Source organism: Emydura macquarii, unplaced genomic scaffold (genome assembly GCF_026122565.2).
Source record: "Emydura macquarii macquarii isolate MOO-44397 ecotype Brisbane River unplaced genomic scaffold, CSIRO-AGI_Emac_v2 contig_499, whole genome shotgun sequence".
NCBI lineage: Eukaryota > Metazoa > Chordata > Testudines > Chelidae > Emydura > Emydura macquarii.
In genome coordinates this window covers 10,261,781-10,274,881 of record NW_027130636.1, presented here as the reverse complement: position 1 = coordinate 10,274,881, position 13,101 = coordinate 10,261,781, and the positions used below count along the sequence as shown (strand labels likewise).

Sequence of the window (13,101 nt, the reverse complement as noted above, 5' to 3'; positions counted from 1 at the left end):
ATGACAGGACTGTCCTGGTAAAATAATTATCGTAAGATGTTTAAAAAATGAGGCAAAATCTTCATACTTGGAGTTTGGAAAGAAATGGTAGTGTTCACTGACGTACCTCAATAGTGCTTTTGTGGTTTTGGGGAATTGAAATTAAGTTGCTTTTCCTTTTTGCCATGTGAAGTTCCATAATTTATATACTGACACTTGGCCTGTAGCGCTGGGTGTGGGGGCTTCAAAAATATTAACAAGAAAGTGGTTGTTTTGAGGCCAATGCTCATCCCATAGTATGAAACCCATCTCTGCGCAGTGTGAAGCTGTTACACCCCCAAATGAACACACTGTATGTGGAAAAACTAGATAGGACTCTCTACGTACAGCTTATGTGATGGAGTATAGCATACAACAGAATAAGTGACTATTTTTGGTTTCTAACGAAGGATTAAAGACATTTTTCTTCTGGAACATAAATGATATTTAAGGATGTGCCTGTCATCTTCCAAACCACAACTTTTGATTTCCTTCCCTGTCAAGGCCATCTTTTCAGTATCTACTAATTCAGCAAGATAATTATATAAGATATGTTGATAAGGACATTTTTCCAGTGGAAGTGATAAATGCACATAGCAGGGATGAGCAATTTAGCTGCACCAATGTTGTACAACAGACAAAAGATGTCAGTAGCTGTAATTTAATTATTGTCAAATAGGTATTAGAAGTAGCTTCCAGAGGCCCTGATCGTTCTGCTAGGTGCTATACAGACACAAGAAGAAACTGTCCCAGCTCTGGAGAGTTTACAGTCTAAGTGCTAGTCTACACTAGAAGTGCTGCAGCAGCACAGCGACACTCTTAACCGATGGGAGAGCACTCTCATGTTGACTTAATTACTCCACCTCTGTGAGAGGCAGTAACTATGTCGGTGAGGATTGTTCACACCTCTGAGCAAGGATTATTCACACCCCTCAGCGATTTAAATTATACCAAAGTAAGCGGTAGTGTAGACAAGCCCTTAAATTCTGCCCACAGGAGGATAAAATTATCTGATTATGTATAAGACTTGAGAGAATTTGGGGTGGAGAGAAGAGAGGGAAAGTTGTACTTTGGTTTGGTTAGAGCACTGCCTCTAGAACAACTCTGTCTGGAACTCCTTTCTGTTTTCACTGAGATGTGTTAATTGAAGTACCCAGACTAAGAAGCTACAGAGCTGGGTTGGAATGAAAACTTTTTCATTTGACAAAATAAAACTTACGAAGGACAAGATTTTTCAAAGATAACTTGATTTTAGGAGCTTTTGTATTTGAGATGATGCACTTTAAAAAGGACCTGATTTTTGAAAGTGTTGAACTCTGAAAACCAGGCCCCTTAAAATGTGTCAAGTTGGGCACCCACAAACTGAGGCTATAACAGTAAACAGTAGTTACACTTGAAAATTTTTGTTAAAGGAACTAGATTCTCAAATATTATTCTCCAATTAGTTTGATGTGAATTCAAACAGGAGAATATGTTAGAAGTCTTTTTCAGTTGGTCAATGCTTGCAAAGCAACATATCATTATTGGGCAACTAACTTTTTATGTGGACAGCTGTTTCTATTCAGTGTATTAGAGCCACAAACCAAAACAACTATCTTATACGTTGTTTATAATAAATTAAACAAAAACTCATAAGCAAAATAAGGCTACTTTTGCTTCATTATTAACCTTAGAAACACAGGAAATGGTGTATAATGTAGCTCTGACATCCATTGCTTTTGGTCTGGCAGTCATCTAATTGTTAATCCACCTTGTTAGTTTGGTAGAAAATATTGCTCGTCAGAGCCACAGTTCAGACTCTTGGGATTTTGCACACTTGTTCTGACAGGCAGATGGGGGGGGGAGTAGGGAAATGTTCAAGTAGGGAATTACACTTAGTGAGCACTGTATAGCCTGCCCTTGGTGACATAAGCAGCATCCCTGGGATTTCATTTTTTCAAGCACATTTGGTTTGAATTGTAGTTTGTTTGTTACTCCATCTTTACTCCCATCCACACACAGATATCACTATGTTGAGTTAAGTGGTGCTTTTGAGTTTAAGGTTTAGCTGGCTTGTCTGGGTTGGGGGTGGGTTGAGTTTGAGTGAAGCTAATGCTCAAAATAGTAATGTAGTGGCAATACAACAACTCAAGTTGCATCAGCTCTTTAGTGCTAATCCAATCACACTGTGTAACTCCAATATTTTGAAGTTCGGTCTCATTTAATGCAGTAACTTAAGTGTACTAACTCAAGATATCTGTTACAGTGAAGACCACCCTTCTAGTAGATTTCTGTAGTTACTGGTTTCCTTCGTACCTTCTATTCTCTTGAAAGGGCTTACATAAAATAAACAGTAAGGGGAAGCTTGGGCTGGTTTGCTCTTCATGACACAAAGACATGACTACAAATAAGTCTGGCTTACCCTCTTTCATGAGTTGACCAGATTCTAGACCAGCAGTAAGATGCCCTGTAACAGAAAGCTTTTGAGGTAAATGCTTCTGTCAGTTCTTTAGATTTCAACCCTTCCTCTCAATATAGTTTAAGCTTGTAGGCCTGCAAAAGCTCTATTTACACTTTGTGAGCCTTGAAATGCATTTTTCCTGTACTCGAAGGGGGGATTAGGTGCCTAACTCGCATTGATTTCAGTGGAAGCTAGATAGCTAAATACTTTGTGAATCCCATTCAGAGTTTGTCGACTTATTCTGACTGCTGTGGTTCTAGGTTTCCAGCCCTGTATATGCCAATACTAAACTGGTGTCTACATGAGGCTGTTTTACAGAAAGACTTTTCCTGTTAGACCTTTTCTCTCTACAGCTTCTCAGATATGTCCTTACAAGATATTCTAAGTTTTTTCTTTTAACTAGCATAGTTCATAAATGGACTTGGTTTCCTTCGTACCTTAGAAACCAAGTCCAAATACCAGAAAGAGGATTTAAGTGTTGTTTCTCAGAAGTTTTCTGTAAATTATTATATACTTGTTTTTTCCAAGGAAACTTTCGGACATTGTGGGAAAGGTCTTAAAAAATGGATCCCATAGAAGCTGTGCATGTCACTAAACCAATTCCTTTAGATTTTTGTTGTGTTGAATGTAAATGAATAATGAATTTAGCATAACAAAGCTGGAAAATAATAGTAATTCGTGCTATAAGTAGTACTATAGCAATTCTATACTATACTATAGTAATTCATGCTATAAGTAAATTACTGTAAGAAAATAAATTTTGATTCTCTAACAGCAGCGTAGCTTTAGATGTTACGATCCTAAATGCTGGAAGGGCAAAGAGTATAGTGATTAGATGGGCATTATTTATTGGACCTTTCCTTAGCTCTGATGCTTGGCTTGTATAAAGGAACCCACATACTTAGTGAGTGTCCATTTGCTAGAGGTTAATTGTGTCTAGTCTTTTTGCTTCTAGGTAACCAACAGAAGAAACGTTGTTATATGCCGTTATTAAATGCTACTGGGAGTTACATGTAGGAGCAAACTTCAGTGTAGTTGAGACCTTGAACAGATTTTTTTTCTTTAGTAACTTCTAGCTAAAAGCCCATCAATCTGAATTCAAGAAGTAGAGATATGCCTCTATCCTGTAAACCAGGGGTTCTGAAATTCTTTTTTTGCTAGGACCCCTTTGAAAATATTTCAGGCTGCGACAATCCTCCCGGAAAAGTGATGACCCAACCCCATCTCCCCTAATACCATGCAACCATTACTTCTGCGCCGCTGCTGGGAGCGGTGCTGCTTTCAGAGCTGGGCCGCTGCCCCAGCAGTCACTGCTCTTTAGCCACCCAGGCCGGAAGGGCTCGGGCTGTCAGCCCTGCGCATGCCTGACAGCTGGAGCTCCAGAATGCAAAGGGGCTTGACAGCCAGAGCCCTCCTGTAGTCCCCAGTTTGAGAACCCCTGCAATAAACACTTCTTTCCATGCTGTAGCTCCCCTTTTTTCTTTTTCTGTATGTTCCAATTTTTAAATAACTTTAGGGAGACACAAGTATTATTTTACTGCTTATTTTACCTTTGGAAAAACTACTGAAGTAAACTCTAGTTCAGAATTTGTGCTACTATAACTCTCTTCATCTATATTGATCTGTCTGTCATAATGAGTGAACATGCATCCATATTGTTCTTGATTGGTGGATCTGAATTGGATAAATTCGCTGTGCTGGTAGAAAAATATTGCCTCATGTTACTTGCAAAGAGGTATCTGGGTTTCCAGAAAATATTCTGATTGTAAGAAAATATTTATAGTTATCAGTAGTTACTGCTAAAATAAATGCCCCTAAACAACACTTCCTTTTCCAACTAAAAACAGATCTCTTGTACACATCTTTGCCTGAATGAGAAGAAGAGTGGTATTTGCTTCTAAGAACTCGAAATAAATGTAAAATGTCTGGAAAACCAAAAATTAGGAGGGTAAGAAAATAGTTTCAATTGCTTTTCTGGGGGAAAAATGGTAGGAGAATTTAAAATAAATATCTAAGTTAAAATTGCCTAACTCTTGTAGATTTGTTCTTTTTCTTTTGAATGTTAAAAAGCAAGGCACTAGTAGTAGTACTGGCAAAACTTACACTTTTCCATTCTTTTCTTTTGTACTCCACAATCGGTAATCTGTCAGACTGAAAGAGCAAACAAATTGCAGCATTATATATTTGGGGGGGGGGAAATAGCAAATACTGAATGAATTGCCCATATCATTATAGATAAGAATAAAAATAGTTTGCATTGGATTGTTACATTCATGTTGTTCAAAGCACATTAATCCTGGAAATGTGCAAATGACCGTTAACCGCATTTTTATGGAACAAGTGTTTTTGCTGTCTGTGGATCACAGAAATCTAATTTCCTGATCTTTTCACCCTATGTATTTTTCTGGTGTTTAGTTTGCTACTTCGGGATAACTGCTACCTGGTGCTTTTTACCTTTGATGGAAAATCCCTAATAGTTTATTCTTAATATGATTATTATTGCTTTAATACTGTTGGCCTTTGTTTTAAAAATTTGATAACTGCTTTAACAGCAGGTCTTTTTCTTTCCTTAGATGTGTAGGTTCCCAAAAACTACTTGACATTTTTGGTTGTACTTAATCTAAAAAGGTCAATTTAAAAACTCACTTTTGTTTAGATTTTTTTTTTACTTTTGACGCCTAGGATTATTGTAACTGAAATAAATCTAAGAATTCTTTCTATTGTCCTCAAAATGCTGTTTTGTCCTCCTTAATATACAGTCAATTTTCTGTTTCCACTGTATAGTCAGTCTCCCATGTATATGTGGGTCTTTCGTCCAGCAACAGAGGAAGAATTTTTTAAAATAGGAAAATGACATTGTAAATCACCCCCTCCCCCCTCCCATTGGTAAAGCAGCCTTTGATACCTGAAAATACTAAAATACTGATTTTAAAATGAATTTCATTTTCAAGTTCATTGTGTTTAGTTTGTTTTCAGCATACAGAGAGATAAATAAACTGTCGGATGCTTTTGATTTTGCCTAATTGTATAATATAGTCCCAGACAGTAAGTTTTACAGAAATTATACAGACTGATAAGAAATGAGGAGTAATGAAATTTTTTTTGAAAAGGCTGTCTTCTGATTAAAAATTCACTTTATTTCAGCTTCCTTTTCCCCTGTAAATTTTATGCCAAAAAGAATATTTGTTTTCAACATTATCGTGTTAGCCTTGAATTAAATGCGGAAGTGTACTGATGAATAAAATCTTTCAAAAATGTTAAGTGCTAAATTCTTGGATAAAAATATTAATGATGGAACTCATGAAACTAAAGCTTAACTTTAGAGTTACTTCATCATTTCAGTTTTGATTGGTTAATAAGAGAACCTTAATATTGAGCAAACTGAAAAAAGTTGATTAAAACAAATTGTATTCAGCATAATTTATTTTCCCCCACTCCTCCCCTTAGGATCTGGATTCACACTTCAAGATTGACAATCTTGTATGCAGAACACAAATGTGACTATGGCTTGACTACTTTTTGGTCTGTGAAAATATTTCTAATGAGTGTTCAATGGACTGTATTAAGATCAGCGGGTTCTACTCTAGCACTGAAAAGCAGAACTCACAACAGCTTGAAATCAGTAAAAATATTTCTCAGCGGTCAGACTCATTAAAGCAATACAAAATGAGTGGGTATTCTGCATTTGTAAACAACCATAGCCAAACGATTGCTGAGGAGATTGGTGTTCAAACAAAGCCTGAACAACATCCGGATACTCTTCAGGAGGACATTGAGATGAGCAGTGGATCCAGTGGTAATGCCTTCAGTGGAAATGATATGAATGAAAACTACTCCAGTGGCCATGATTCTCATGGCAATGAATCTGATGAAAATGGGAAAGATACAGCAATGCTTGTGGAGTCTTTAGATTGTCATAAAAGGTAATATGCTGATTTTTTTTTCACTCATTATTTTTGCCAAAAGGTTCTTAAGATCTAACGTACTTTCAGGTTACTACATGCAACGTAATCTGTGTTGGGCTGTGTTCCTATGCTTGATGCTCTTTCGATTCCATGCTGATTTCCTTACATTCATTACTGGCTCATACTAGAATAGGCAGATTGTAACTATGCAGATGCAATCTACTTTCTTTTCAATTTATGAAAGTAGAGCCATATGAAAACACAAAAGAAAAATATAGTAAAAATGCTACTGGAAGTGCAGCAAAGAAGTTTTGTCTTCATATTTTCTGCTAAGGCAAATAGATCAGAGAGGTAAGACTTAACCACTTGTTTTCACCCTCTCAGAATCTCCGTATCCTATTACTGATTTAAAAACAGTGCAATCTGATTTAAACTAAAGATTGAAGTGTTGAAATGGTGACCAGAATTTAGTTTAAAATTAAATTTAGAATTTTTCTTTCCCATGAATTTAATCTTGTTTACCAAGTTGAAGCAGTAACAATATCTTGTGGCTTTCTTTTCAAATCCTGAAAGTTATTTTAAGAGAGTGGGAAGGAAAACCAGAGAGTGGTGATAGACTTCACAACTTTTTATGGCTGTCAGTTAATGACACAGCTGTTGGACACTCTACCATTATTAGTCTACTATATGGGGATTGATTTAGTGGAAGGACCAACCTACTATAGAATTACATCTTTTTAAGTATACATAACATTTACACACAAACTAGTTTGGCTGAAGCTAGTCAGTTGACATCACCTGTTTCATTGGTATAAACTTAGTCTGGTGTAAGATTAAATTAACCAAGAAAATGGAGACATTAAAGCTAATGCACTTTGTATTTGACTTTATTAACATCACTGAGGTTCTTCTTTCAGCTCAAATGCATTTAGCCTGATGATTGCCAACTCTGAACATAATCCATCTACCAGTGGATGCAGGTAAATAAAAATTAGAATATTGTGCATTTTAAAATAAGTTTAAATAAATGAAGGGACAAAGCTGTTTGTGAACAAAAATAAATTAACTATTTAAAATTAGGTAAATCTAGTTCAGGGTTTCTCTCCCTGTGGTTGTGACCCAAAATTAGGTTGCAATAATATGTCAAAGGTCATGTGGTAGGCCCTGGCTCAGGATTGGATCCTCCACCCAGGGGAGGTGGAATGCCTGGGGGTGAGGTGGCTGCAGAGCCTGCCCCGTACTCACCTCACAGCGATGGCTCCTTGGCTTGAGTCCCACAGAGCTGGTTGAGCTTAGCTCCCTGCCCTGGGCATTTTGAGACCTGGTACATATGATCACACCGCTGCTCAAATTTGGCCCAATTGCCCCTTTGTTATGACAGGTGGCTGGCTGGGCCAAATCTGGGTGAGTGTTGCTGCAACCCCCATGTGCCAGTCACACAAATTTGCCCCCGCCAGGCCCTCCCATCAGGTGGGCCCAGGCCTGGCCAAACCTGAACAGAGCTGTGACCTTGGAGTTCACAGTGCCCAAAGCCGGGAGATGAGCCCAGCTAGTTCTATGGGACAGGAGTTGCTTCAAGGGTACTTACAGTGTACTTATTATATTACTGTGTATATTAGATGTCTAGGACAAGAAATATTTAGTGAACCAGGTCTTTAGTGAACCAAGATATTTACTGGGTAACAACAGGTCATCAAATTTTCAACTGGGTCATGAGCCCGAAAACCACTGATTTAGCTAATGTAGCAATTATTAGCAAATCCTAAAGTGTCTTTCAAGCTAAACGCTTCCAAAATCATATTAAAAGATTTATGGGACCCCTCTAATTACATGATAAATATAAAAAGGCTTTGGTTTTCTAGAAGGTAGGATATCAGTTTAAATGTCAGTAACTTTTGTTCTAATTTTATAGCAGCGAGCAATCCACTAAAGCCAAAACACAAAAGGAATTGAGGAAAACATTGCAGGAGCTGAAAGCACGCCTTCCTCTTGAAAAAAGAATCAAAGGAAAATCTAGTATGCTGGCAACATTGAAATATGCACTTAAAAGCGTTAAACAAGTTAAAGGTAATGTTTACAATATTTCTTGGAAGGCTAGATTGAATAAAAGTAAGCACCAGAATTAGAATCTGAATGTGGATCTTTTTATAAAGCCAAGTTCATAATTGAAAGATCATGAAACTAATGTAGTTGTAGCATTTTAATAATTTGGGTTTGTGATTTTACCAAAAAAAGGGCTGAGGTGAGGGTGGGGAGGGCCCATTAGCGCTTAGAGTAAGCTTTTTCAGATTAAAAAAAAAAAAAAAAACCCTAGTAAAATGTAGGGTGAGACCTGGTTTTATTTAAAAATGCATTTTGGTGTTAGTAGCCATTCACTTACAATTTGTATGGCATGTTGATTATAGATGGCAATGTCTTCTACCCAGGGATTGACAAGCACTTTACAGACTGTAGTGAATTAAGTTACACCCTATATTTTACAGTCTATGTTAGCAGGCTAAGTGTTAACTGGTCACATTTTGAAATGTGAATATAAAAAAATTGGCTTAATGTTCTTATGCAGCCAATGAAGAATATTACCAGTTACTGATGAATAATGAAAGCCATCCTTTTGGTTTTGATGTGTCATCCTATACGGTGGAGGAAGTTGAGAACATTACTTTGGAATACATCATGAAAAATGCAGTGAGTATACTGACCTCTCTCTACCAGTTGTATTTAATTGTTGGGTGTGTTAGGTTACATTTAAGTACTCCATTCTTTAAAAAAAAAAAAAAAAAAAAAAAAAGGGGGGGGGGGGGGAGAAAATTAACTCCTTGTTGCCAGCAGCTTTGATGGTTCTGTTGCTGGTATTGGATGCTGGATTCTGAAGAATGTGACCTGTGATGGGAAAGAATTGATCATGCTGGATATTATAACTATACCATTCTCCCAGATAGTACATAAGTAAAACAGAAAAGAATGCAAAAATACTTAATCCCAAATAATGGGTTATCAGTTCCTGACTGCTAATTTATCATCTGTTACAAAGCATCCACTCCAGAAATGAGGGATTTGATCTTTGCAAATACTTATGAATCTGATCATTAAATCATCTTTGGGCAGAAGTTCACTCTGGAACTTATAGTATGATGGTAAATACTAAACTGTTTTGGCTTATGTGTAGAGTAGTGCTTCACAGACCAGTGAACTAACATACTAGGTTACCATGTTCTGTTCTGGACACTTTCAGTACAGGAAAGTTAACTACAAATTGTAGAAAATTCAAATAAGAATTTAAGAGGGAAGAACTAAAATGACGACACTTCAAACAGACTGGGGGTTCCCCTTGCTACTTGGACTACTTCACGGGCTTGGAAACATCTGCTAATGTCAGGGCAGATATCATCATCCCTCCCTTCATCCACTTGCAGAATCTGGGATAGAGGAGGTGCCTGACTGAGTTGAGTGTGTCCTGGCAAGCTCCTCTTTGGGGGATATACCAGGAGACAGTGGGTTAGCAGGAGAGGGAGGAAACTCACTTCCTCATAATGTACCCTAGGAAAGAAATAGAGCAGCTGAGGAAAGGGCATCACCTACCTCTCCTAAAGAAGGAGAGATGGGGGCAGCTGTGGGCCTGAAGAGACCAATCTACTGTAAAACCCAAAAAGAGTAGGGGTGAGAGACAGTGAAGGTTTGAAGGGATTGTGCCTTCCTGTAGGAGAGAGGTTGGAATGAGAGGCAGCGGAGGGACTGAAAGAAAATTGTTCACCACTGTCTCAAGAACTGGGATCAGGGAGAAGTGTGAGTTGGAGAGGCAGCAGTCTGATCTGATCCCTTTTGAGGAAGCGAAAGAGTTGAGTGGTCAAGGCAATATACAGTGGGGGGCCAGAATTTACCTTCAGCTGCCTTCCAGAGGGCACAGCAGGAGACCTCTCTATGTGGGCCTTCACAGTCCACGCCTGTGACAGCTGACTACTCTGGATTAGTGAAGGTCTCATAGCAGTGAGGGAGGAAAATATGTTCTTTAAGTTCGTACTTTGAGGCATAAGCCAAGCACTAACTGACAGAGGTTAGAAGAAGCCTTCCCTTGTGGGTGGGTTATTCCATTATTGTCTACGACAGGATTCTTTGCCGCCTTCTGAAGTATTTCAGTTGATTACTGTCACGACTGCGGACTAGATATCCCCTTGGTATGATCAGGAAGGGCTAGTTCTGTGTTCCTATGAATAGTTAAAGGGATATAAATAGAAGTATTCAGATGGGATGGTATTAAAAAAAAGAAAACAGGTTGAGTATCAAACTTTCATTCACACTGAAATCTATTAGACTGTAGAATAGTTTTCTAACAGCAGAGAGAACTTTTTTTTCTCAAGATGTATAAACCACGACTGGACAAATCATTGGTCTGCATGGTACATCTACAAGATAGGCATCACTAGCCCAACTAATAAATTTCCATTTACTAATTTTTGTGTTAACCACTTGTCCATGAATTATTGTCCTACATTACTGAGCACTCAGGCATGTTCATTTGGCTATAGATGAATGTATCCAAAGTAACTTCTACATTATGCTGATTTAAATCCATTTAGTAAGATTCTGCAACCAATTACTAAAACTACATCTAAATACATATTTAAGCAATCACGTACTTCAGAAAATGTTTATACCAACTATGTGTACTTTCCAGGCAGTGAAAATAATTGGTCTTGAGACTTCTTGTCTTGTACAGTATATTTGGTTTAATCATGTCCTATTAGTTAAAAATAGACAAGATGAAGTATGCTTAACATCAGATTAGTTTGAAGTTTTTTAAAACATTGTATAGCAGAGAAAAGATGAAAAATGTTCTCTTAATTGTCTAAAATGTTTGAGGTTTTGTTATTTCTTAGGACATGTTTGCCGTAGCTGTTTCCCTGATTACTGGGAAAATCTTGTACATCTCTGATCAAGCTGCCTCTATTCTTCGCTGTAAGAAGGATTTCTTTAAAAATGCCAAATTTGTGGAATTGTTGGCACCTCAGGATGTCAGTGTTTTCTACAGCTCCACTACCCCTTACAGATTGCCATCATGGAGTATTTGTAATGGAGTTGGTAAGAACTCTCAACATTGAATACATCTCTGTTTTTCAGTAACACAAATGTTTTGGAATATAAAACTTTAAATTGTGTATTTGTAACTTGTTATGAAACCCATTTAATATTTTTAGAGTCTTCCACACAAGACTGCGTGGAGGAGAAATCATTTTTCTGTCGTGTCAGGTAAGACCAAATATTAAAATTAAAGTACTATACAGTGAGACCATGCATGTCACACAGTATTCAGTCATTACAAGTACCATGTCGGATGTGAGTTCTTAATTCACTGTCTGTCTTTTTCCTGGTATGAAAACAAGGAGAATCATATGCATGGCCTCTTGTTATCTAGCATACTTTCTATAACAATCTCTACAGGGTAACTGCAAAGCAGATTCAGGAAACTGCATTTCAATTGTTAATGCAATGTAGTTGTAGCTGTGTCGGTCCCAGGATACTAAAGAGACAAAGTGCCTCTCTCCAGCAGAAGTTAGTCCACTAAAAGATATTCCCTCACCCACGTTGTGTCTCAGTTGTTAATCGGTTTAGAATTTGACTTATGTACAAGTAAAACTGATCCTGGTAAGTTTTGGAGGAAGGATTCCATCATTTAATTAAATTTAGTGGATACTTGTACATTTCACTCAGTCCATCTCTGCTCAGTCCTTCCTTTCTGACAGATGAAAGGCTGTTCAGCACTTAATTTATTACATTAGTGTCTTAAGAACTCCACTGTGATAGGTAGCATACAGACAAGTAACACAGAAGATCATCATCCCTGCACCAGAGAGTTTACAGTCTTGATGTCAACAGGCAGATGAAACAGAAAAATGAAGTGGGTGGGGGATGAAAGGATAAAACATTGATATGTCAAACAGAGCTTAGAAGCCCCAGCTCCTTGGCAAATTCTAGGAGTTCTGCTACTTCCATGGAGATGAAACACAGCAGTTCAGGACACTACTGTTGTCAGGCTTTTCTCCTTTGAGTGCTCATTTAGAAGACAATTTTCCATGGGGACTACTCTCTGTGCTGCTCCCTTCATGCTTCCTACCCCCCCCTGTCGCTTCTCCCCACACCCAGAAAAAATAGAACAAGCAAGGAAGCACAGAGCCAAATACAGAAGGTTTTTCATTTGTGTTGAATACCTGCAGCCTGCTGCAGAAAGGAATTATGCTAGCTGTGTGTCTGGCACAGGAAGCCTCACTGCCAGGGCAAGGAACATTTTTGATGCAACATAGCATAGGCTCTGTCCGAATAAAAGCTGGCATCCAGGACACAGGCTTCACACCAGCTTTGTTCTATCCAAGAGTTTTAAGGTACTTATGATCTAGACTGAAGTCTTTGGGAGAGGTGAGTGGTTGCTGCAGCCAGTTAAAGATGCCAGTAGATCCTGAGATGTATCCATTCATCTCTGGGCAAAAAATTAGGCATTCTTCCATTGCCTGTCTATGGGGAAAACAATCCTCTCTCCAGGGCTGAAATTTCCAAAGGTGATTAGGGGTGTTAGCAGCACAACTCCCATTGACACTCCTATGAAAATTGTGTGGCCAAATCCCCTGGTCACCTTTGGAAATCTTCAACCCAAACCTTTAATAAGGACTAGACCCCTTCCTTCAGGTTGCAGTTCCCAGACATAGGACAGGGCGCACTTCCTCTTTAAGAGATCAAACAAAGTGAATG

The 13,101-nt window shown here is 38.1% G+C and overlaps 1 protein-coding gene across 4 annotated transcripts in view; it reads left to right on the top strand.

Moving 5' to 3' along the window:
- Positions 1–13,101, top strand: part of PER2 (period circadian regulator 2) — a 66,232-nt gene that overhangs the window by 13,752 nt on the left and 39,379 nt on the right. For 2 of the 4 annotated variants that reach the window (XM_067538925.1, XM_067538928.1), the window contains exons 2-8: positions 4,306–4,406; positions 5,906–6,381; positions 7,281–7,343; positions 8,276–8,430; positions 8,927–9,048; positions 11,238–11,439; positions 11,556–11,607. In XM_067538925.1, coding sequence (XP_067395026.1) covers positions 6,011–6,381; positions 7,281–7,343; positions 8,276–8,430; positions 8,927–9,048; positions 11,238–11,439; positions 11,556–11,607 — 965 coding nt within the window. In that variant the 5' untranslated portion in view covers positions 4,306–4,406; positions 5,906–6,010. Of the gene's footprint in view, positions 1–4,021; positions 4,407–5,905; positions 6,382–7,280; positions 7,344–8,275; positions 8,431–8,926; positions 9,049–11,237; positions 11,440–11,555; positions 11,608–13,101 lie in introns of those variants that run through there. The other 2 variants (XM_067538926.1, XM_067538927.1) reach the window with 2 other exon arrangements.